The following is a 25,649-nucleotide window of genomic DNA, read 5'->3' as shown; positions in this document are numbered from 1 at the left end:
ACCTTCCATTGCATTCCCTTCTGATCCCCCTCCCGTACCTCCTGGAGACAGTGTGGGACAGTTCAAGTCACCTTGTGGCAGTGACCTTCAGCAGGTCCCATAACCTTGATCCTCGGGTTCCTCCTTCACCTGTAAGAGATGAGACTAACAGTGCCTCCTTCACTGCGATTCCTGCCTCGATACATGGTGTTCTCCCTCTCTTCTCCCCTGACGTGCATTTTCCGTCTGAATTCAGTATTAAACAAACCCATAGTAGAGTTGATCCCCTTGCAGACTTAAAGCAATGGCCCTGGGAATGGCAGTGGGGAGGAAGAGGCAACACAGTAAGAACACTTCATTTTCCAGAGGCTGAAAGACGTTCCGCAGAAGCAGCTGCGTTTCGAAGGGGAGCGTGTGACCTGGATCCAGGCCTCGGCCCTGAACGAGCTGCTGGACCTCAAAGCGCAGCACCCTGAGGCCAAGCTGGTGGTGGGGAACACGGAGATTGGTAAGGGCGCGGGGTGGCCCTGGGCCAGTCTGCCCAGTTCAGCCCCTGTGGCTGTGTGTCCTCTGTGTGTCCTCTTCTGCCCTCACTTCCCCATTTCATATGTGGAGTAATGACACCTCCTCTAAGGGTTGTTCTGAGCACTAACGGAGCTCCTTGCTGACTGTTCTCCGTAAGCACCGACAGGGAGCCTGCTCTGCACTGGGTACTCTGGGAGAGCCAGGGGTGCCCAGATCACCTGGACCAGACCCCTTCCCTTCAGTATCTCCCAGTCTAAAGGCGGAGGGAGCAACGTAGCTCACGTGTCTGGGCCAGTGCCTGACGGACACTAGGGGTTCCATAAAGGTCACTCTCTTGCCCTCCCTTTTCTGGGGGTGATGTGGTAAGGCTAGGGAGAGGAGATGTCCAAGTGTGACTGTGCTGTGTTGCCCATGACTGTGGCCACCTGCCGTGGTGCCACCACCTGGGACATGAGGCCCACAGTACGTGAACAGGTCAAGGAGACCCCAGGTGCGCAGCTCTCAGGCTTGGTGCTTGAAGACACAGGAGCAGAGGTGCCCAGGTCCCTGCTCGTCTCCATCCACTTATAAGCCTGGCTTGGCCCGTTTCCACTTGGCTGGACCCAAGCCCAGTGAGGATCCAAGGAGAGGACGGTGGCACAGCCGAGGTCTGCCTCAGAGGAACCCTGGTTTGGGGGGACTTGACATGCTTTTAAGCAGCCAAGTCCAGCTTGTGGGGGACTCCTGGCTCTGGCTCTGGGGGGGACCCCCCGAGCCCTGGGTTCTGGTTGGTTCTTCAGCCACAGAGAGGAGGGCCTGGCTCAGATCTGTGCTGGTGAAGTGCTGAGTTGGGCCACCCTTGGGAGCACAGGTGCTGTACAGAGTCCCCTGCTGCAGTAATGTGCCACATCAGGATGGCAGGGTGGCCTGTGAGGCGTGCCTCAGGTGATATGACCACAATGGCTGGCCTGTGTAGCCATGACCCAAGGGCCCAGGGTCCCATGAGTTAGGGTGGAGAACGACTGGCTGGAAGAATATTTGGGGTCCTTGGGTATATGACATGTTCCTCGCCACGAGTCACACAATGTCCTGGGCTCAGTTCGATTCTAAGAGAAAGGCATTCACGAAGATGTTATAAGCTCCAAGTTAGAAATAATTGCTTAAGACCATATGCCACAGCTCTACCTCCCTCCCTCACACACACCCCGCACAGTGTAACCACCTACCGCCATGACGTCGGGGGAAGTGGGTCAGAGAGAACCCCTTATCAAAACGAGCCACTTAGTGCCTCCATCTGCATTCTTTGCCCTACGAGCTGATATTCAAACAGGCCAGACTCCTCAAAGCCTGCACCTCCCTTCAGAGACTCTCAGCAGCACCGGAAAGCGGGGGCGGAGGGGTTGATGCACAGACATTTCCTTCTTACCCTTTTCCATCTACAGCCCTGTGGGCGGGGCTGGGAGAGGTGCTGTGCTAACTGGGTCTGAGGAACAGAAGCAGGTCTGTTCGCAGAGGTTTCTTACTTGATTCACTGGAAGGACAGAAACCAGACACAGACATTCGGTCCCACCAAGCCATGCACCTTAAGAACTCAGACGAATATTGGGGACTGGGAGGCCAATTTGAAGTGTTCTCTCTCAGTCAATTTTCCTTTTTCGTCTGAATGTTAGACTTTCATATCATATTACGATTACATCCCAATTCTAATAATTGCTCCGGTACTGAAATATGCCCATTCTTAGCTGTGTAATTTGGGCACGAACCTTAACCTCCCTGTGCCTCAGTTTTTTCATCTATAAACAGAGAAAATCACAGTATTTCATAGTGTTATTGTGAGGATTAAGTGAGTTAAAATATGTAAAGTGCTGAGAAGTGTTCCTGACTTATTTTCATGCCCTTTTTCTAATATTGTGATTAAACACACACGCACATATGCACACACGCACATGCACACACACACACCACACACACACCACACACACAAATTCAAGTTCATTTTATTTGAATTCCGATGGGTTTTTTTGAGAGGGAAAGACATAGCTTTCAGGCTGATTGTGCGGAAACTGCACTTACTCCCACATCTCGTCCACTGCACCCCTAATCCCAGGTCACCCACGGACCATGTTACGATCGTGAATATGTCCTCCGTCCTGTGTGCAGTGGTGGGGAAAAATGCCCTGGTGATAATCAACAGACCTATAACTTGAGGCTTCTTGTTTCTCTTCAGGCATTGAGATGAAGTTTAAGAATCAGCTGTTTCCTGTGATCATCTGCCCAGCCTGGATCCCTGAGCTGAATTCAGTGGAGCATGGACTGGAGGGTAAGGGGAAGTTTGCCTGAGCCCACAGAGGGGCTGGGATGCTGGAGGTGGGTCATGCGGGGGGGTGGCGAGTGCCAGGAAAGACTCCTCTTTGGCTCCCACCTGCAATTTTGGGAGCTGCCCTGCATGGGGAAAGCGGGCACCCTCAGTGCCCTCCTCCTCAGAGCATCCATGGTAGGGTGCCAGCAGGCAAGGGGCTTGGGATTCTCCATAGTTGTTCTCTATCCTGGCTGCATGTTAGAATCGCTCATGGTAGGCGGTAGGTGGGGGGAGTTTTGGGGTGCTTTTTAAAAAAATGCCAAGACTTCACCCTCAGAGATCTGATTTTATTGAGTTGAGAACCACTGGTTTAGAGAAACGAGCACTCTGGTTGTAGGGTCAACAGGCCTGGGGTTGAGTCCTGGCTCTTTTATTAGCTGTGTGGCATTGGGCAGGTCACTTGACCTCTCTGGGCCTTAATTTCCTCATCCATATAAGGATGTGCATCCTGGTTTAGCCTTACTGGGGTTGCTGTGTATGGAAGTGCTTTCCAGGCTGTGATGGGGATCGCTGTCATTCCGAGCGTGTGTTCCCAGGTATCTCCTTTGGAGCCGCTTGCTCCCTGAACTCTGTGGAAAAGACCCTGCTCGATGCGGTTGCTAAGCTTCCCACCCAGAAAACAGAGGTGTTCAGAGGCGTCCTGCAGCAGCTGCGCTGGTTTGCCGGGAAGCAGGTCAAGTCTGTGGCGGTGAGTCCCTATTTAGGGGCCCAGGATGCACGTTTTCATCGCAAGGCGAGGGGGGCTAGTCTGGACTCTGCTGCAGACCCAATGGGTGTCAAACTTAAGTGCTTAGAATTGCCTGGGGTGTTTGTTGAAAATGCAGATTCCTGGGCCCCACCCTCAGAGCGTCTGGAGTGGAGCCCAGGGGTCAGGGTTTAACAAGCCCCACAGGTGTTTCTGATGAAGGTGGCCTGCGGGCCACCCTTGGAAGCACCCACACTGTGACTCAGTCTTTACCCCTGAGGTTGGAGCCACCTACCCGCCTCTTCCTGGACTTGGCCGAGGCTGCCAGCAGGTGGGTGAGAGATAAGTTAGGGAGAAGCCGAAATAGGAAGGGGGACTGCCTTTCAGAGCTGGGGAGTGAACCAGAGGTAGACCCCCTGAGAGGAGGGAGAGGCCCACCTGCTGACTGTAATAAGTCTTCAGACTAGTCCCCAAATTCTGGGTTTGCAGACGGCGTTCTCACACCTGGCGCCATTTCAGTCTCACAGTTGTTGATGGAGTTGGGAGAAAAGCTGGCCCTTCCATTCTACTGCCGTTGTTGTTTTAAATTAGAACAAAAAACAAAGCGAAACAGCCTACTCCCATCTCATCACCCTACCCCAGGCACCTGCCTCCTTTGATTACAGATAAGGAGACATAAACCCAGAAAACTCTACTGAGTTCCCAAGCTCAGATGCAATCTACTTCTGGGAAGGATTTTTTTTTTTTCCTGGAGCAACTGGTTTTCTTCCTCTTTTCTAATAATAGGAACCCTGTGTCTGATTCTCCTTACATTCTTTGCCAAGGAAGCTCAGTTAGAACACACTGTTCATCCTTAAGGCTTCCTCCTCATTTTCCTTGATCTTTACCTTTTATTTCTCTTTTACTAAATCTCTGTGGCCTCTGTGATAAACCACATCAACCCTTTCAGAAAAAGTTTGGGTGAAATCGATCAAACAAACAAACAAACAATTTAAAGGGGGCTGATCCCGGTTTACCAACAGGTAAATTTCAGAGCTGAGAGCCAACCCCAGGCATTGGAATCTCTTGCATGTTGCCCGAATGCCCAAGTTCTTACTGTGCTGATCATGTGTCTCCACAGGGGTGTGTCCCCCACCTTCTGTGTGTTCGGGAGCCAGCTGTGTGAGCAGGGCTTTCCTGGGGTGGGCTCTCTCACACGCGCTCTCTGCTTGTCCTAGTGCATTGGAGGGAACATCATCACAGCCAGCCCCATCTCCGACCTCAACCCTGTGTTCATGGCCAGTGGGACCAAGCTGACCATCGTGTCCAGAGGTGAGCTGCCTCACACAGTGGTCAGGAAAGAGGGCTGGGGTTGGGGTGGAGTCTCACAAGATAGGTCACTTTCTGGAGAAGCAGAGCCCAAAGTTCAATGATGCAGCTTTCCTAAAGTTTGGATCCCTGGCAACTGCAAAGGGAGATGTACCCAGATTGGGGACCAAGAGAGCTGGACCGTCACTTTATTAGGAATTCACAACAGGACCTGTCAACCAGATGCTTTACTTAGTGGTGTGTGCTGGGGCCAGAGTACACTGCTCACCACAGCTGATTGCTGGGTTTTCAGAGAATCTGAGCATTTGTTAAACATGGCAGCTATTAAAACTTAAATTATATAACCTTAAAATGAAATAAAGTATATTAAAAACAAAGGTAATGGACTTATATATACCACCAAATGTAAAATAGGTAGCTAGTGGGAAGCAGCCGCATAGCACAGGGAGATCAGCTCGGTGCTTTGTGACCACCTAGAGGGGTGAGATAGGGAGGGTGGGAGGGAGACGCAAGAGGGAGGAGATATGGGGATATATGTATATGTATAGCTGATTCACTTTGTTATAAAGCAGAAACGAACACAGCATTGTCAAGCAATTATACTCCAATAAAGATGTTAAAAAAAACACAAAGGTAATAAGTACTCAAAATTCACCATCAAAGGTAATAAGTACTCAAAATTCACCATTTCCTAATTATTTTATTTCATTTTACAGTTGTCTATGCCCTTGAGGTTATTTCCATTTATTATATTTGTAGAGTGGAAATGCTACATAATGGTGTACTCCTGTCCATCTTTCCTCGTTGGAGGGTCCCCAAGACCACCTCTAGGTTTGATGATGCTTAGGAGGTCAAGGAAGACTCACAAGACTCAGCATAGAGTCTTACTCATGGCTATGACTTACTACAGCAGGAGGATAGAAAGCAAAATCAGCAAAGGGAAAAGATGCATGGGGCAGGGGAAACTAGGCACAAGCTTCCAGGGCCTCCTCCCAGGGGAGTCACACAGGACATGCTCAATCTCCCCAGTAATAAATTGAGCTGTGACAACACATGTGAAGGGTAGTCTACCAGGGACGCTTGTTAGAGACTCAGCACCCAGGGCTTTTACTGGGGGCTGGTCATGTAACTCTGCTTGGCACGTACCAGAAGTCCAGACTCCCAGAAGGAAAGTCAGGTGCTCAGCATAAACCATATGATGTGTACAAACATTTCAGGCCCAGTGAGCCGTTCTTATCAGGGAATGGTGGGAACTCTCCTGAAATCCAAGGTCCCAGAGGATAGCTAGTGGCCAACCTTGTAAGCAGGACTTTCAGAGGAGGGCAGGTCTGCTGTGTCAACTCTTTGCTACCCTCCTTCCAACATCACACTGAGTGATGTTGCTCTTTTAGATTTACATTGGCCGTGGTAGGAGTATTTATACCACAAAAATTAGCAAATGCTTTGAATCAGGGTTTTTTCTCAGAGAACTGATTGTTAAACAGTCACCAGCACACCAGTGCTTAAGGATTTCAAATGGGGCACCTTGGCCCCCGTTGTGCCAGCCACTGCCTCTGACTGTGGGCATCAGAGACCAGGATGGAGAATTCCACTGGTGGTCTGTCCTGTGCTTTCCTCACATTGGTCCCTCTCTGTCTTGCCTCTGTACAGGCACCAGAAGAACGGTTCCGATGGATCACACCTTCTTCCCTGGCTACAGAAAGACCCTGCTAGGTCCAGAGGAGATACTGCTCTCCATTGAGATCCCCTACAGCAGGGAGGTGAGATGCTGTCAGAAGCATCCTGAATCACCCCTACTCCTGCCAGGCTCCAGACAGGGAGACCAGAGCCTGCCTCGGGAACCAAACTTAGCATCTCTTCACTTTAACATTGATGTTCTTGTCTCTGAACCTTGCCTTTAACCAACCATATTACTCTCTGAGTAATATGGGGGCACAGGGCATAGTCAATGAAACCAGACAGGTAGATGTGTGATCCTGAGTGAGTCATTCATCTTTCTGAGCCCCAATTTCCTCATCTGTAAAATGGGCCCATGTAACTGACTGTGCAGGTTATTGCGAAGACTGAAAAGAAAGAATTCATAAGGTTCCTGGCAGATATCTAGGAGCTGGTGGAGATCACCAGCTAGTGCTAGCGACATAATTCCAAGAACACATCTAGCTGGGGGGTACCCCTGCCCCAGTTTTCGTATGATGAAGTGTGGAGTTTGCATGCTGGGTAGAGAAGCTACCTGTGAGTCAGGTCCTCACAAGCTGACCTTGGGCTTGACAAGGTGCTTTTTCACTGACCTTGCCCTGTGTTGTCCTGGATGGATTTCTGCTTCGCGAGAGGGTTTTCTGGCTTGTTGGGGCAGGTCTGGGCTCCTCTGGCCGCCTTGCTCTTGCTCCTTGGGTCCTGTGGTGTCTTGAGCTGGTGTGGTTTTGTCCTACACATTCCACAGTGGGCCTTTTAGAAAAGTGATCTGTGAGAGCCAGGAGCCAGCTGTAAAGGAGAGTATTAAGGGTTTACCAGAGCTTGTGCTTTAGCGAGTGTTACAAGGCATGTTTTGCCCTTGCTGATTTTGACCTCCTTAATGAGAATACTAATTACACTATAGCAGTTATATCCCTGTAGTGGTTTCTTAATGATTTTCCAGCTTGTCCTTATAGACCATTTTGAACAGGGCTTCCCAGAGTTTTTGTATTTCACAGATCAGTAGATTTTTTTTTTTTTTTAATTATGAGGTGGGGAAAGGAAGAGGAAACAGGCGTAGCACTGCCCAGTTTTTATTTTGCCAGGTAAGGACATTAACAAAAAACATTTTATAAATGAAAAGAGGTTTTAATACCCAGAATCAGGTCTTTCTCAAGAAAGAACAGCTGATGACCTGATGCTGACACTGCATGAACCCCGGGAAAAACATTGCCGTGGGCGAGCACAGTCCTGGGAGTGAGCGGCTGGAACCTCTGTTCCAGAACCGAGTTCAAGCTCTGGGCTGATTGCCCCAGGGCCATGTTAGACATCAGAAATCTAGACAAGTTTTCTTATTAGGAGGGGTCTCCGTGGCTTCTTCAACAAAAGCCTGGGGCCATTTTGAACCTCAACAGTGGGCCTCCTTGCTTCTCCAATAAACCTTTCCTTAAACCTCCCACCTTTGACATTCATCAGAACTTGTGGTGCCAGGGTGAGTTCAGACCTCGAGCAGAACCTGAAACAGATGGTTCTTACCTGGAAAGTAACTCACGCTCTCCTCCTATCTCCAATGACAGAGATTGGCTTGGATCTGGGGGAAATGTATGTTCAAAGCACAGAGGCAGCTACTGTTTCATAGGGAGTCTTTCTTTCAGGAAACAAGATTTCTAACCATAGCCAGTAGACTGGTAGGAGACGCAAGGCAGGGAGAGCATCTGCAGAAGCCACAAACACCTTCATCTGATGCTGGGTCTCAAACACCCTTTGGCATCGCACTGTACCTGCTTGAGAGGTGGTCAGGCCAGTGGAGCCTTCAGAACAGCTCTGGGGAGGCCGGGTGGACATGACACAGGGCACCAGGATGGGGAAGCCGTGGTGGGGCTGCGGCAGGCTCTCAGGAGCCTTCGTGAAAGCACCTTGCCCCCTCCTGCTCTTTGGTTGAGAGCACCCAGTTCTCCTGTGTCCCTGACTTCCCATTTTCCAGACTGATAGGCAGAAATCCTGGCCCTTTCCCAGCTTCCAGGAACATTATCTGGAACTTCTCCTGAAAAGGTGGTAGTTATGTCCCGATCTTTGACCTCTACCACCAGCTCTTGGCAGCTCTGTGATGGTCTTACCGCCTCACCCCACCTTGTGTCCCTGCTTCAGGCTCACCATTTGCAGTCCTTGCAAAACAAGGTAGGAAACAGGTATTTTTCTGTGATTTTCAGGGTGAGTTTTTCTCAGCATTCAAGCAGGCCTCCCGGAGAGAAGATGACATAGCCAAGGTGACCTGTGGCATGAGAGTCCTGTTCCAGCCAGGAACCACGCAGGTAAAGGAGCTGACCCTTTGTTATGGTGGAATGGCGGACAGAACGATCTCAGCCCTCAAGACCACACAGAAACAGCTATTGAAGTAAGAGCTAACGGCAAAATAAAATTATTCCTGCTGCTGCTGCTATTATCACTGCTGCTGCTACTACTATGACTACCAGCAGTATTACCATTGCTGCTGCTACTGTTACTACTGTAGCTGCTTCTACTACTACTACTGTGCTTACTGCTGCCACTGGTGGTATTACTATTAATCGTGTTGCTGCTGCTGCTCTACTACTATTAGCATTGCTACTACTGCTGCTATTACTAATACTATTACTACCTATTGCTGCAGCTACAACTACCGTTACTATTGCTACTACTGCTGCTGCTTCTACTACTCCAATTGCTACAGCTAGTGCTACTCGTATTACTTCTGCTACTATTATTACTACTGTTCTACTACTACCATTACTGTTATTCCTATTGCTATCACTACTATGACTAATATTACTATTGTGGCTACTGCCACTATTATAGCTGCTACTACTACTGCTGTCCCTTCTACTACTAGTGTACTATTATTGCCGTTACTCCTAGCATTGCTACTACTGGTGTTACTGCTGCTGCTACTTTTAAAGATGCTACTATTAATGCTATTATTATTGCTATTACTACTACTGTTACTGCTACTACAACTATTACTATTGCAACTAGCACTGCTGCTGGCACTATTACTACTAATAGTATCACTACTGCTGCTGCTGCTACTTCTACTACCAGTAGTATTACTGGTGCTATTGCTATTACTACTGGTGCTTCTCCTATTTCTATTATTACTTCTGCTTCTACTACTATTACTATTGCTTTCACTACTACTATTTACTGCTTCTGTCACTGTTAGTATTACTACTAGTAGTCTTGCTGCTGCTACTATTGCTATTGCTATTACTGTTACTGCTGCTACACTATTATTATAGCAACTACTATTACTATGGCTACTATATGGCAGCGGTTGTACCAAGCACTTTGCTGGCACTGTCCTATGTAATCCTCACACTAACCATATGGATAGATAAAGCTTAACTTTGGAGTTTGGTTCCTTGGTTCCAATTCCTGGCTCCAATACTTAACAGATGGGTAATATAAGTCAAGTTACTTAATTTTTCCATGTCTCAGTTTTCTCATTGGTAAAATGAGTATAAAAATTTTCCCGACTATACCTTTTAATTTAAATTAAAAATGACATTTCATATAAATCACTTGGGACATTACCTAGTACATTATAGGAACTCAATAGATTTACCTATTATTACTTTTGTGGTCTTTAAAAAATTGTATCTATTTTTAAAAAAGAGAAAGCTGAGGCTCAAGGAGGTTAAGTAACTTGCCTAAAGTCACGTAACTATAAGTATCTGAGCCACATTTTGAGCTGAAGTTCATGACTCTAAGGCCCTGTGCAAACCACTCACACAGTGGATTCTGAGAGCCGGGTGGGAGCGCTCTCCCACAGCCTGCTCTCTGGCAGGTTCTGGAATGAGAAGCTGCTGCAGGACGTGTGTGCAGGCCTGGTGGAGGAGTTGCCCCTGTCCCCAGATGCCCCAGGTGGCATGATTGAGTTCCGGCGCACCCTCACCCTCAGCTTCTTCTTCAAGTTCTACCTGACAGTGTTGCAGAAGCTGGGCAAAGAGGACTCAGAAGATGTGAGTTTGGGGCCTGGGCAAGGCAAAGACTTCCTGCAGCACTTGTGTTTAGGGATCTGGGAAGCTGGCCGGGGTAGGAGAGTGCCGTGGACCAGGTGGTAAACGTTCCTCTCCTCTGGATGTCTAAGGACAGAGGAGCAGGGACCAGGGACACAGCCTAAGGAGCCACACGGGGATGGGAGCCGACTGGGTGGCTGAGAGGCAGAGCACTGGGCTGGGCGTCGGGGATGTGGGTCTTGTCCTGGCTGTGTCATTACCTTAGGTGAGAACCTGAGTAGGTCACCACTCTCTCTATGTCTTAGCTATAAAATCTGGGGGCGGGTAGACCAGATGATCCTTCCAGCAGTGTAGCTGATACAACTGTGGTTGTGTAGTTAGAATGGGAACGTGATGTGATGAGAACGTGAGGTGGGGCTACCACAGCCAGGGGAGATGTGCATCCAGGAGAGGATGCTAGTTGAGGTAGAGTCTAACTCCTGAGATGGGTTTGCCAGCAAGTATTTATTTTGCACCTATTACATCATAAGATTGTACTGTGTGCACTAGGGGTGGCAGCGGGGAGCCTAGTGTGGGAGAGAACGGGATCAATAAAGGTCAGCCTGGTGTGACAACTGAGGAGATGGAATGGGGGGTGAGGCACAAAGGAGAGAAGGCTTCACAGCTGTGGGTGCAGCAGAGTGAGATCCCTTTTTATAAACATTTGTAATACTTAACTTTTTCTGATTATGTAGGTCATAAATTTGTGGAAAACTTTAGAAAATACAGAAATGTATAAAGAAAAAGTTAAAATTACTCTCAGATCTTAGATAAAGCCACTGCTAATATTTTTCCTTATTCCTCTCATCTTTTTCCTATGTTTATGTGTCCATCTGTCTGTCATCCTATTTGTCTGCTCCATGTCTCTCTCTTTTTCTATCTGTCCTTCCATCTGTCTATCTATATATCTATCATCTTCCTATCTTTTGATCTGGATATATCATTTTCTAAATAGATTTGGTGTCATGCTGCATACCGAGCTTCATGTTCCCCTTAATTTTGTGGAATGATACTATGAGAATTTCCCCTACCACTAAATATTTCCCACAGAATTGAGGAGAAAAAGGATGACTTTTCCAGGAAGACTGAGGGAGAAGGATATTCCCAACAGAGAAAGCAACATGCATAAATGCAGGAAGGAGGGAAACTTTGGTTTGGTGTGTCAGAGGAAGTAGGGTGCAGGGGTGGGGGAAGAGAAGCTGTTCGGATGTTGAGATAGATCCAGCCAGTACCAGGAGTGTAAATGAGGAGATGAGAAAGTTGTTACTTTTACCACTTGGAAACAACCAAGGATGGGACCAATGATAGAAATAGTCATGCTCACCTCTGTTATCTTGTCTCCACAGAAGTGTGGTAAACTGGACCCCACCTATTCCAGCGCCACCTTACTCTTTCACAAAGACCCTCCGGCCAACATCCAGCTCTTCCAAGTGAGTACAGACTGTATGTAGCTAGTATCAGTGGCCCTTGCAGGGCACCTCAGATGATGCTGACCATCGGTGAGTGACCGACTCACATTGTATGTGGGTGCTTAAAGCTCCTTACCATTGTGCATAAATGTCCAGTGAAGGAAATGGGAATTATATTAATGTGAATGAAGCCATTTCCCCCCTTGCTCACCTAAATTTCTCTCTTGGGATTCCTCTCATCTTCACCTGCTCCTTAAAAAGCATTTTTTCCCCATTTTGTTTTTTTCTAGTTCCTCTGCAGGGCTAATGTGCAAAGCTAGGAGTTCTCTTGAGCATGTAAACTAAACAAAATTTAGTTTAGTCCTATTTCTGGGCTTCCCTGGTGGCGCAGTGGTTGAGAGTCCGCCTGCCAATGCAGGGGACACGGGTTCGTGCCCCGGTCCGGGAGGATCCCACATGCCGTGGAGTGGCTGGGCCCGTGAGCCATGGCTGCTGGGCCTGCGCATCCGGAGCCTATGCTCCGCAACGGGAGAGGCCACAAGAGTGAGAGGCCCGCGTACCGCAAAACAAAACAAAACAAAACAAAAAAACAGTGAGTGGGCCAGATTTGGCCCATTGTCGATGATTTGTAGACCCCTGCTTTAGAGTGTAATGGTCCAAAGCATAAACTCTGGGCCTGACTGCCAGTACTTGAATCCAAACTCTGCCATCACATAACTGTGTAACCTTGGACAAGTTACTTTCTCTCTGTGCCTCTTGGGCAAGTTAATTATGCCCATTGCAAATGTGGTTAATGAGGGCCCCTGTTTCACAGCATGGTTTTGAGGATTCAGTGGGTTAATAAAAGTGAATAGTTTAGGTAGTTCCTGGTATATAGTAAACTCTCAATAAATACTAGCCACAATTATTATTACTTTGAAAAAACACACAAAACAGAGTTTTATTATAAACTGAATACGTTTTAGAACATTTTGAAAAATATAGAAAAACATAAGAAAATAAAAATCACCCCAAATCTCACCTCCAAGAGAAAATCATTATTATATGTTTATATACTTCTTTCCATTTTTTCCTATGCATATATGGACATATTTGTACTATATTTATAACATTTTTCCACAGAATTTTGAATCATTACACACACATACAATGTTGTATGTCCTGCTTTTACACTTAGCATGAGCATTCTTTCCTTCTAATTAAAATTCTTCAAAACTATCTTTTAACAGTTGTATGTTATTCCATCCTGTGAGCATAGCATAGTTTATTTACCCAACCCTCAACAAATGGACATTTGGGTTCCTTGTTTTGTTTGCTCCTGCATATTGTCAGCCCTCATCTGTGGATGTGGAACCCATGGATACAGAGGGCCCACTGTACTGCCCCATTTTATATAAGGGACTTGAGCATCTGCAGATTTGGGTATCCATGGGGGGTCCTGGGCGAATGCCTGTGGATGACCGTATAGTGATACTGTGACCACTCTTCTCAATGCCTTCTTACCTGCCTTCTGTTTCTTTCACCCTGTTCCCCGCCTGCCTCCTCCATTCTCACTCCTCACATTTGCTTTGGCCTGAAGCTCTCCATGGCTCCCTGGGGCCTCTAGGGGAACAGTGTCCTCTGCAGCTCAGCCTGATTGGTGGCCATGTTGTTCCAGGAGGTGCCCAAGGGTCAGTCTGAGGAGGACATGGTGGGCCGGCCCCTGCCCCACCTGGCCGCGGCCCTGCAGGCCTCTGGTGAGGCTGTGTACTGTGATGACATCCCTCGCTACGAGAATGAGCTGTTCCTCCGGCTGGTCATCAGCACCCGGGCCCATGCCAAGATCAAGTGCGTGCAGTAAAAACACTTGGGAAGGGGGGTGCAGGGAGCACCTGCCAGGCCCTGGAGATGCCACAACGACAAGCCTCCTCCAGGGCCTCCCAGTCCAGAGAGGAACACAGGAACTCTTTTTAAAACCAGTCTGGAGAGAAGCAGGAGACGTGAGGGGCTCAGGGGTGCTGGGAGGGTGGGGGGATGACATTGGAGAGATAGGCAGGGGCCAGATCAGGAAAGCCTTGGGGTACTGAACAGGGACACTACACTTGGCCGGAAAAGCAATGAGGAGCTGCTGAAAGGCCTTTCTTAGATCTTCGCTGTGGATATTGGGCTAAACTTCAGTGCAAATCTTCAGGAGAACTTGAGTCAGCACCAAAGGGAAGAAGGAGGCCTTAGCGTGCCTGGCATTGACTTCCTGTTCCAGTGCTTAGCAACTTGACCTTGGCTTGTGTGCTTAAGCTCTCATTTTGTTCATAGGGTACTTTTGTGAGGATCAGTGATAGTGTCCACAAAGGACCCAGCAGAGAATAATCACTTGTACCCATTTGTTGAACTTTGAGAGCCCAAATGGCAAGAATTTCTACCTCGATGTTGATGGTGATGATAATAAAAACACTCACGTCACACAATATTTGCTGCAGCCTGGTTTAAAGCATTTTACACATGTGGCCTTATCTCTTCCTCACCACAACCCTATAGGCAGGTCATATGATTATCCCCATGTTCCAGATGAGGAAACTGAGTGGTACAGCAAAGGCCCTAATGTGCTGAATCTGGATAGGTATTAGCTGTGATGTGGGTGTTGGAGCTCTTCAGAGTAAATGCTTTTCGGTTCTCTTGTACTTGGAGACCAAAATAGGGCATTGTACAAGGTCCATAGGGACAAACGTGTCCTATTCATCTTATATCTCCCACAGCACTCAGCACAGTGGCCTCCATGTGGTAAGCATTTAATCAGCATTTGCAAAATAGGATAGGATAGGATAGGAGGTAGAAAAGGGAAGCGTTAGGGTGGAGGAAAAACTGTCAAAAAGAAGACAAAGTTATCCAGTTGGGTAATGGGTCTTTTTTTTTTTAAAATGAAAATGTTTTCCCATTTAAGTTCATGGATCCCTGAATTCTATCAATAGACCCTTTGAGGGTATAGATCCCTGTTCTAGATGATAGTATCTGTTCTCCCTACGAAGGGTTGGATGGGATTGGATGGGGAACTACAAGGAGCAAGATTTATAAGATATAAAATATAGCTGGGCTTCCCTGGTGGCGCAGTGGTTGAGAGTCCACCTGCCGATGCAGGGGACACGGGTTCGTGCCCCGGTCCGGAAGGATCCCACATGCCGCAGAGCGGCTGGGCCCGTGAGCCATGGCCGCTGAGCCTGTGCGTCTGGAGCCTGTGCTCCGCAACGGGAGAGGCCACAACAGTGAGAGGCCCACGTACCGCAAAAAAAAAAAAAAAAAAAAGTATAGCTGAAGATATTTTAGAAATTGTCTCTATTATACAATCTTTTGGGAAAGAATTATTGATACACAGGTAGAAGCAGAGCATAGTTCATCACTGTGTCAGGTGACAGGTGACAGGTGACCGGTCTTCCGCTTCAGTTTTCCTCCCTGGCCCCTCACATTCCTCCTCCTCCTTGCAGGTCCATTGATATTTCAGAAGCTCAGAAAGTGCCAGGCTTTGTTTGCTTTCTCTCCGCTGATGATATTCCTGGGAGTAATGAAACTGGACTTTTTAATGATGAGACAGTCTTTGCAAAGGATAAGGTACGTCTTGGATTTTTTTTTTTAAAATATGAAGTTAGTGGAATGAGTATTTAAGTTTTAATTTGTGTTTTTTCGTCCAAATCCCTGATCTTGAAAAGATTATACATTTGCACATTATCACGGCCATCATCCAATTAGCCAGTATTCAGGACAATCAGTAAAGGGGTAGAATATGCCTGGTAGCACTTTTACTGTTAACTTAATGTTTATTTATTTATTTCATTGATGGCTGCAGCTTGTACATAGTATAAGACATAGTAGGATGACTCCATGCCAAAGTGGCATTAAAAAAAGGCTGGTGACTGTATTTTAACCAACAATCAGGTTCTTAAGTGTACAATATTTTTTTTTTTTTCTTTTTGCGGTATGTGGGCCTCTCACTGTTGTGGCCTCTCCCGTTGCAGAGCACAGGCTCCGGATGCGCAGGCCCAGCGGCCATGGCTCACGGGCCCAGCCGCTCCGCGGCATATGGGATCCTCCCAGACCGGGGCACGAACCCGTATCCCCTGCATCGGCAGGCGGACTCTTAACCACTGCGCCACCAGGGAGGCCCTTAAGTGTACAATATTAAACTCCTTTATTAAAAGAAAATAAAAATACATTAAACAAACCAACCAGAATAGGAATTACAATACCACCACTGTGTGTATTGATAATTCACTTACATGAAAGTTTATCTGTTGATTTCAACCATATATGGAGTTTTGCCAAAAAAAAAAAATTCCAAACATTCAAGGCAGCTGCTACAAAAACCTATATACTCATAGGATAGTTGTTAGTCATTTTATAATTCCAGTACAGATCAAATGTTGCAAATTGGAGGTTGATAGGTGTTGCTGAAGGACAAATTCAACTTATTATTAAGCTAAAAGTGAAGGAGGGAATGAAAAACTATAACCCTGAGACACAAGGACTCTAAAAGGAGAGCATTTGATAGAAGACAAATTGCTTTACAAACTTCAAGAGCCTCTAAGACCATAACTAGCATTATGGTTAGTGAGAATCAGCCAGGTTCAACAACCACTAGGCTAACCAATTAAGTCAAGAGCTTAACTGGGTCCTGAAGAGGTAATTATCAGAGACAGACATGTTAAGTATTGGTTCCTATTGTCAGAAATCTCATATTCCAAAGTGATGAGTTGGACAATGTTTTGTTTATTTTTGGAAGGATATTGGAAAAAAATTGTCCCTGAAGGAGATCCATAAAGTTTCTATAGGAACTGAATTTATTAAATGAAAACAATAATCATTAATTATTCTATAAATCTAACAACCAAAAAAGCTGGTTTATAGGTCATTATGTCTAAGAACCAGTATTGGGGAATGGCTACTTTGGGGCATCTAGGGGAAATATAAGACATGATTACTGCCTTTGAGAAACTTTTGGTATAAATCTGAGAAACAGAAGATAAAAGAGAGTAGAGTGGTAGAAAGAAAATGAAACTGGAAGTCAGGGGTTAAGATTTATCCCTGGTGGCGCAGTGGTTGAGAGTCCGCCTGCCGATGCAGGGGACACGGGTTCGTGCCCCGATCCCGGAAGATCCCACATGCCGCGGAGCGGCTGGGCCCGCGAGCCATGGCCGCGGAGCCTGTGTGTCCGGAGCCTGTGCTCCGCAACGGGAGAGGCCACAGCAGTGAGAGGCCCGCGTACAGCAAAAAAAAAAAAAAAAAAAAAAAAAAAAAAAAGATTTAGTCATGGTCTAGTAGTGAGGCAATTGTGATCTTGCCATCTGGGCCTCCGTCTCTTAATATGAAGAACAAGGGTGTTGGGGTAGATCTGAGTTGACAGATATACTTCATGGTGCCGTGCTTTCCATTCTGCTGCTCATGGCAGACATCACTAATCAATCACCACATTTTATCCTGGGCAGCTTCTCAACAGGCTGCCATCGGATACTAGTTATCTCCAAGTCCTATTCCAGTTCTACTGATTCTAAACACTTAAGAAGAAGCATGTAACCCCAAATAGTAGGATGAGAACATGAAGAGTCCTCAGGACATTCCTGAAATGTCCTTAAAAAATTATGGGGGCAGGACTTCCTTTGCTTTTTTGAACAATCAGAAATAACTTGCTTCATGAGGAGCATGTTATGTTCTTTAACCATCTGGCTCTGCTCCTAGGTGACTTGTGTTGGGCACGTCATTGGTGCTGTGGTCGCCGACACCCCAGAACACGCACAGAGAGCCGCCCATGGAGTGAAAGTCACCTATGAGGATCTCCCAGCCATTATCTCGATTGAGGTAACTGGGGAATGGGCTGCCTGGAGAGGGGGGAGCTACCTGTCCCTGGAGACACCTTTATTAGGATCCTCTAGAGGAGATTCAAACAGCAGGTGGAATCTGACCAGATAAGTTTTTAAATCTCCTCCAGCCTGCGCTTGTGTGGTCCTATGAATCCTTCCCCATCATGATCCTAGACTCAGTCCATAAATGGCCAAGCTGAGTTCTTCCTTTCCAATTTCAGCTCCAGCTGGTTCCTTGAGGGATTTTTTGCTTTCCTTAAGATCCAGGGTTGTATGTCTATATCTAATGAAATAGAGAAATAGGGCACCCTGGGCTACAATTGAGCTTTAAGTCTATATAAGAAACTTACAGAGATGGCTGTGTGACTTATGTGGGAAGAGAGATGTAATAATTCCAAGAGCTTCTCTTCCCAAATCCCTTAAAGCCACCTTCCGTCCTTTAAAGCCAAGTCACTGAAGCTTTGTTTTAATCCTCAGGATGCTATAAAAAACAATTCCTTTTATGGATCTGAGCTGAAGATTGAGAAAGGAGACCTCAAGAAGGGGTTTTCGGAAGCAGATAATGTTGTTTCAGGTATGGCTGCACGATGCAGCAGTGGGAATGGGGTGGCCCTGGTTTATGAGTTAAATTCAAGAGCTGTACCTGAGCCCTGGAGCAAGGGAGTGATTTCCTGACATTTCCTAACAGAAGAGTCTCTCTGTTGTTTGTAACAAAATACTAGACAGGTGGCTGGGAAAGAACTTCAGCATCTTAATCTCTACTCTCCTGTCTCTAGACTGGACATACCTAAGTGATTCTGGAGACATTATAATGTGTTGGATTTGGAAGACTGTCTAGGGAAGATAAGGGTCACAGATGTCTCTAACACAATATTGTAAAGCAATTATACCCCAGTAAAGATTATTTAAAAAAAAAAAGGGTCACAGATGTCTAACCAGTCTTGGGTCTGCCCAGCCTCTGGCTACACAGACTTCTGGTCCTCCCCATCTGCCTGGAGGCGGTCTTCACCCATCTCCAGCTAGTGCTCTCTCCTCTCCTCCCCCTTTCCCTCCCACACTGTGAAATTAGGTCCAGAGCTCTCACCCCAGAGCAAGGCTGCCTATCAGCCCCCTTTGGGGGTAGTTTTCTACATTGGTTTCTGTACATCGCTAAGTTACTAGTAAGCCAGCTATCCAGCTGGACTGACAGCTTGGGGTCTGGAAGATGCTGTTTATTTTCAGCTTCTGAATCACATCTGTTAATTCCTTTTTTACTTTTTCCAAAATTTTACAATGATAGTCTAAAAATCTTTCATTTCCACTGGCTTCAGCAAGAAGGGAGCTTCACACCTGATGCATTTCAGTGTCGTTCTGATTTCTTTGTTAGGGTGCGGGGGTTCAGCTCCCAGATGGCTAAGACTTTGAGAACTTTTTCCATCCCAGTTGGGGAACTGAAAGGTTACCTGTGAACAGCTGGTAACTGCACAGGGCCCTGGATGAGTACATTCTCTCCTTAAGCAAACGCACCGCCTCTGTAGTATCGGGCTCACTGAGGGGAGTCTTGTTGCTTCCCCAGGCGAGTTGTACATCGGTGGCCAAGAGCACTTCTATCTGGAGACTCACTGTGCCATTGCTGTTCCGAAAGGCGAGGCAGGGGAGATGGAGCTCTTTGTGTCCACACAGAATGCCATGAGTACCCAGGTAGGTGTCTGGTGGGTCAACAAGGGGCCGGGGAAGAGGGAGACATGGGCTGATCCAGGAGGGGATGTGAAGGTAGTGGTTTGAAGCCAGGCCCTGTCACCAACAAGCTGGTGTCATTGAGCTTGTTATATAACTTTCTCATCTATAAAATGGGGCCTGTCCAGGACGTTGTAATGATTAGATGAGTTTTAAAACTTGGATAGAGCCTAGAAAAGGCTAGCTTTTATCATTCCAGTGCTGTATTGCCTTGGTCAGATCATATCTGGCCTCAGTTTCCTCATCTGTTAAATGAAGGGGTTGTGCTAAGTGAGAGCCATGGGGACCACTACATTATCTGCAGTGGCTCAAATATTCCTCATTTCTCTGTTGCGTGTAATAGGACAGTGGTTGCCAGTGTTTTGAGCAGCTGGTCTTACCCTCATGACCCACCAGTTCCTGGCCAAATGGAATGAGTTTTGGCTCTGAAAGTAGGCTGTGAACAGCTGCTCACCCCTCTCGTTAAAAACGAGCGTCTAGGGGCTTCCCTGGTGGTGCAGTGGTTGAGAGTCTGCCTGCCGATGCAGGGGACACGGGTTCGTGCCCCGGTCCGGGAAGATCCCACAAGCCACCTAGCGGCTGGGCCCGTAAGCCATGGCCGCTGAGCCTGCACGTCCGGAGCCTATGCTCCGCAACGGGAGAGGCCACAACAGTGAGAGGCCCGCGTACCGCAACAACAACAACAACAACAACAACAACAAAAAAGAGTGTCTGAATTCAGTGCACAGTGACTGATGCGTGCTAGACCCTGGCACCACTACCCAAGGGCTGCCCTGGGACAGGAGGGGGATTCTCAAATCAAGGAATTTCAGAGTTCATAGCAGTAATTAGGCTTCTGTGTGTCGGGTAGGTTCTGGGTCAGGCCTGAAGTAAGTCCAGGTGGCATATGCATTCACTGGGAGTATTTTGTTCTTTTGCCCACAGTCCTTTGTTGCAAAAATGTTGGGGGTTCCAGTAAACCGGATTCTGGTCCGAGTGAAGAGAATGGGAGGAGGCTTTGGAGGGAAGGAGACCCGGAGCATCATGATGACTGTGGCTGTGGCCCTGGCTGCATACAAGTGAGTTCCCCCAGTGGGCTCTGGGAAGCGGAATAAGGCTGCCTCTGCCAGGAAGGCTTCCTGGATTTCCCCCTTTGGGAAGTAGATTCCCCTTGCTTCAAATTTTCACAGCCCTCGGTTTTTAGAACTCGTGGACATAGGGGTGAGGGCAACATCACCTGGTTCATTGTATTCAAGTTCATGTATCCATGTCCTATCTCTCCTACCTGGCTGTGAGGACCCCAATGGCAAGGACACACTCCACACCCCATACCCCACACCTGCACGTCCCCCACCTTGTCCAGCACAGTGTCTAGACAGCGAAGCAGCCCAGTGTACCAGGTGGAGAAAGAAGGCTTCCTTGCTGTTTTTATCCCTGAGACTCACAGGGCTGGGCTGTTGTAGAGGTTTCTCACGCTCTGGTGCCTCCCCCAGGACTGGCTACCCGGTGCGCTGCATGCTGGATCGTGATGAGGACATGCTGATAACTGGCGGCAGACACCCCTTCTTGGCCAGATACAAGGTTCTAGATGTCGGGAGCTATGCCGGGTGGGCAGTGCCCTCTGCTTAGGAAACTGGGGATAAAGATTCAGGGATCCTGGGATATACTCTGACTTTTGTCATGACTACCTGTAGAAATTCAAAGAAGGAATATCAAGGAGAGAAATTCAAATCAACCAACAGCAACATAGGAGGATGATCCTGGGGGAGGCTGGCAGGTCACTTCCCAAGAGATGCCACAGGATGCTGTGCATGACTTTTGTGAATTTGCTGTGGTCCAAATCTGGTCTTTGTCCACTCAGGCTCGGAAACATGATTTGTCAGCAGATCTGGGGTAAATCCATCCCACGGGATGGCCTAATGTTAATGTGTTTACAGCCTGATGTCAAAGTCAGAATGACCACTTAGTCATTTCCAATGAGAAATACAACTTTCCAGGGGCCTGGTCAGGTATAAGCTGTTAGGGTGCCTGCTCAGCCAGAACATGTATGGCTGGGCACTACCCAAGTGCCCTGTGGGACTGTCCCTTTTCTGGGCTTCTGTGGATGACCAACTACTGTTCTGACCATGCATCCTCCCCTCTACACACCAGTAGAACCTTACAGGTCCCAGTCTAGTGCTATAAACCTGGGAGCCCTCTGTCTCCACAAGGTGGCTTTGAACATCTCCTCTTTGGCCTCTTCTGACTTTATTCCATGATTTAACTCACCAAAAGGGATTGCGTTTCTCTTATTCCCAAATTCTTGTGGGCTCCAAGAAAGTAACTTGGTCTTGTGGGGTTTCAGGTTCCTCACTCATGAAATGGCCTGTCAGGGTTTGTTTAGATAGTTTACACGAGGTTGGGGATGTGAAAGCACATCCATGCTTGTGCAAGGTGTAACTTTTGCTGTCTTCTGCCCGAAAGCTGTGAGGGAGTCTCCAGTTTCTCTCCTAGTTTCTCTTCCCAGCCCTCCCCTCCCTGACCTATCGTGACCAGTGTTCTTTCTTCTACGTCCTCACTTTCGCTGGTAGAACCAGAAGCCAGGCGTAGGGAGGAAGAAGGAGTGTAGGGAGAAGGGTGTCCAGGGTCCATCACTGGGGAGATGTTGGTTCCTCTCTTCTTTACCTGTGAGGTCTGGTGATCTCTTAAGTTCGACTTTATTTTGTGGTGGGATGTCTTATTCTTTCTATATTCTCCAGGTAGCATAAGCGGGAGGAGATGGCTAGAGACAGACAAAGGAAGGGGACAGTTGAGAACTCACTCTCCTTTTTTTCAGGTTGGCTTCATGAAGACAGGGAAGATTGTGGCTCTGGAGGTGGATCACTACAGCAATGCCGGGAACAGCCAGGACCTCTCTCTTGGTGTATGTAGGACGTGCCCCTGCATCCGGGGTGACTGGGAGGTCACGGGTGTGCCCCATAACATGTTTGCACATGCGGGAATAGGCCTCCTCAATTCTTGCCTGTTGTTGCAGTAGCCTCCTACTTGGTCCCCACCTTCAGGTTCTCCATCCTTGGTTATTCTCTAAAGCATGGAAGTGATCATATTACTTATCTGACTAGAAATTCATCCTTCTGGTGCAAGATATTTTGCCAAGCAAGTAAAGTTAGTTACAAAACTTTATGTATAGTGTGGTGACACTGAAGGCGTGAATGTAATACTGATTTGTGTGTGTGTGTGTGTGTGTGTGTGTGTGTGTGTGTAATGATACGCCTGACAAAAGTTTGATAGACCATACTCCAAACAGTGACTGGGTGGGATTAAGGGGGGTACTAACTGTCATTTTCTATATTATGCATTTCTGTGATGTTTGAATTTTAAAGAATAACTTGATTTACCTTTTAAAAAATAATTTAATTGAAATATAGTTTACATAACATAAAGTTCACCCATTTGAAGGACGGTTGACCTTTGAACGATGCAGGCATTAGGGGCACCACCCCCAACCCCACAGTCAAAAATCTGTGTATAACTTTTGACTCCCCCAAAACTTACCTACCAATAGCCTACTGTTGACTGGAAACATAACCAATCACATAAGCAGTCCAATAACACATATTTTATATGTTATATGTATTATATATGTATTTTTACAATAAAATAAGTTAGAGGAAAGGAAATGTTCTTAAGAAAATCATAAGAAGAAAATACAGTACTGTACTATATTTATCGATACTGTAAATTTACATAATCTGTTTATAAGATGAACCGTCTGTCTGTAAGTACCTACATCAATATTATCTTATATGATACAAAACACTGTAGATGTTATTTGAATTACTAACACTAGACATCAACAATGAAAAGGTAATGTGAAAGAGAAATTCATGTTTATTTACAGATACAGTAATTCATGCGTTGATAACGAAGCAGCAGCAGTATGATTGCTTTATGGTAGCCCAGTGTAATCAATACGATTGCTTCAGGATAGCCTAGCCTATACACTAATGAATGAATCGTTATAAAATTTTTATGGCATACAGTAATTTTTATGGCATATAGTATATGATTGCAGTCATAGACATAATATAGTACTGGAAACATTGTTACATTTTAAAAAACCCACTTCCCTGTGATGATAGGCTGATAGGCAGTTTCTCCAATTACAAGAGAGGGGCATACTGAACAGTAATGTAATTCTTTGAAAGCAAAGTTATGAAACAGTAAGAAAACTAACATATTATTTTATATTTAAGATCACTTACGTTATGCCTATGTAAGGATAGACTAATATCTACATATAGCCTATGCATTCATGTCATACCTTTTCCTTAATTTTTTGGTATTTCTAGCTCTTCACTTCATCTGTGAAGTTTTTCAAATTGTTGCAAATCTCCAAAATAATTTCCAATATCTTTATTGAAAAAATATGCTTATAAGTGGACCCACACAGTTAAAACCATATTTTTCAAGGGTCAACTGTTTTACAATTTAACGGTTTTAGTACATTTAAGGAGTCAGGCAACCATTATTGCAATCCAGTTTTTTTAACACTTCAATCACCTCAAAATTATCGCTTATGCCCATTTGCAGTCACTCCTGTTCCTACCCCTCAGGCCCAGACAACTGCTAATCTACTTTCTGTCTTTATAGATTTTCCTTTTGTGGCCAATTAATATAAACGGAATCATATACTATGTAGTCTTTCATGTCTGGCTTCTTTTCTCTCAGCATAATGTTTTTGAGGTTCACCCGTGTTTTAGCATGGATCATTCCTTCATTCCTTTTTATTGATGAAGAATATTCCATTGTATGAATAGATCATTTTTTGTTTTCCATTCACCACTTTAAGGACATTTGGGTTGTTTCCAGTCTTTAGCTTTTATGGATAATGCTGCTTTGAACCTTCTCATATGACATATATTTTTGTCATTTTGCAAATTAACCAAGTTACCTTGGTGGTACTACCTTTTAAGTTTTTTAAATCTTAATTTTATAACCATATTAGTTATATATGCATAGATTCTTGTTTAAAAAAAAGTCAAACATTTCAGGAGAAGCAGAAGTTCCCCATTATTCCCACTTTGAATGTGCTAAGGGCTTCTCTAATTGGCTCAATTAGGAAACATTATACTTCAGATCTAGTGTAGGAAACTGTTCAAAAAAGAAAACATTTCTGGTAGTCTCACCAAATATAACACTTGCTTCTTGGTGTTGTAGGAAAATCAGGTTGAAAAAGATATAGGACTTATCCCCAAAGATTTTACAAGTGTTAAAATTCAATGCAGCAAATATTTATCAAGCCCCTAGGGTGATGACATATAGAAGAATATGGCATTGTTTCTGCCCTCTAGAAGGTCACAGTATGGTGGGGGAGACAGATAATAAAAGGTAAAATGAAGTACAATTGACAAAGTGCTAAGGGAAAGCAAAAATGGAATTGAGACATATAAAAATCATCTAGGATGACTAAGACTGAAAAAAACCAGACCCCCAAAAGCAACCTGTGGGAAAGAGGCTATAAATGGGGAAGTAAACTAAAGCCAAAATGAAACAAACAAACAAAAGCTACCATTTAGCTCATCAGAGAGATGAGTTATTACACTTTAAAGAAAGAACAGGATGCTATAAAAATGAAGCAGTCTAAGAATAAAAATGAAGCCTTGTGAATTAAAACTGTGAAAGCAGAAGGGTTGAAAGAAACTTGAGGTGCTCTCTTAAAAAAAGAGAAAACAATGGGGAAAAATAGCAAGAAAATACAAGAAAATTTGAGGACCAGTCCAGGAGATCCAAATAATAGAAGTTTCAGAAAGAAAGAATAGAAAAAAGAGAGAGAAGGAAAACTATTAAGAAATAATTCAAGAAATTTCCCAAAACTGATGGGCATATATTTTGAGATTAAGAGAGCCCATCCAGTAACCAGCACAATTAAGGAAGATAGACTTATGCTAATTTACATTATTGTGAAATTTTAGAAACCTGGGGACAAAGGAGATTTTACAATTTTCAGGGAGGAAAAAAAAAATGGAACTCATTCCAAGAGTTGGAAAGGCATTGGTTGGATTTCTCAATACTGGGGAGCTAGAATGCACTAGTAAAATGCCCTCAAAATGCTGAGGGTAAATGGGAAACTTAGTGCCAACCTAGAATTCTGTGTACAGCCAAATCATGAATTAAGGGTGAGAATAGAATAAAGACATTTCA

At 45.8% G+C, this 25,649-nt stretch overlaps 1 protein-coding gene across 1 annotated transcript in view; it reads left to right on the top strand.

Annotated features, from left to right (window-relative positions):
• Positions 1–25,649, top strand: part of XDH (xanthine dehydrogenase) — a 61,105-nt gene that overhangs the window by 19,666 nt on the left and 15,790 nt on the right. Inside the window, exons 9-24 of the mRNA XM_060116835.1 lie at positions 346–487; positions 2,711–2,803; positions 3,379–3,530; positions 4,745–4,838; positions 6,486–6,595; positions 8,717–8,901; positions 10,330–10,504; positions 11,887–11,970; positions 13,607–13,776; positions 15,405–15,528; positions 17,650–17,769; positions 18,249–18,345; positions 19,327–19,451; positions 20,412–20,545; positions 20,960–21,047; positions 22,282–22,368. Coding sequence (XP_059972818.1) covers positions 346–487; positions 2,711–2,803; positions 3,379–3,530; positions 4,745–4,838; positions 6,486–6,595; positions 8,717–8,901; positions 10,330–10,504; positions 11,887–11,970; positions 13,607–13,776; positions 15,405–15,528; positions 17,650–17,769; positions 18,249–18,345; positions 19,327–19,451; positions 20,412–20,545; positions 20,960–21,047; positions 22,282–22,368 — 1,980 coding nt within the window. The remainder of the gene's footprint in view (positions 1–345; positions 488–2,710; positions 2,804–3,378; positions 3,531–4,744; positions 4,839–6,485; positions 6,596–8,716; positions 8,902–10,329; positions 10,505–11,886; positions 11,971–13,606; positions 13,777–15,404; positions 15,529–17,649; positions 17,770–18,248; positions 18,346–19,326; positions 19,452–20,411; positions 20,546–20,959; positions 21,048–22,281; positions 22,369–25,649) is intronic.

This window comes from Mesoplodon densirostris, chromosome 14 (assembly GCF_025265405.1).
Source record: "Mesoplodon densirostris isolate mMesDen1 chromosome 14, mMesDen1 primary haplotype, whole genome shotgun sequence".
Lineage (NCBI taxonomy): Eukaryota > Metazoa > Chordata > Mammalia > Artiodactyla > Ziphiidae > Mesoplodon > Mesoplodon densirostris.
Note: the sequence above shows the minus strand (reverse complement) of the source record. Positions and strands in the feature narration are given on the sequence as shown.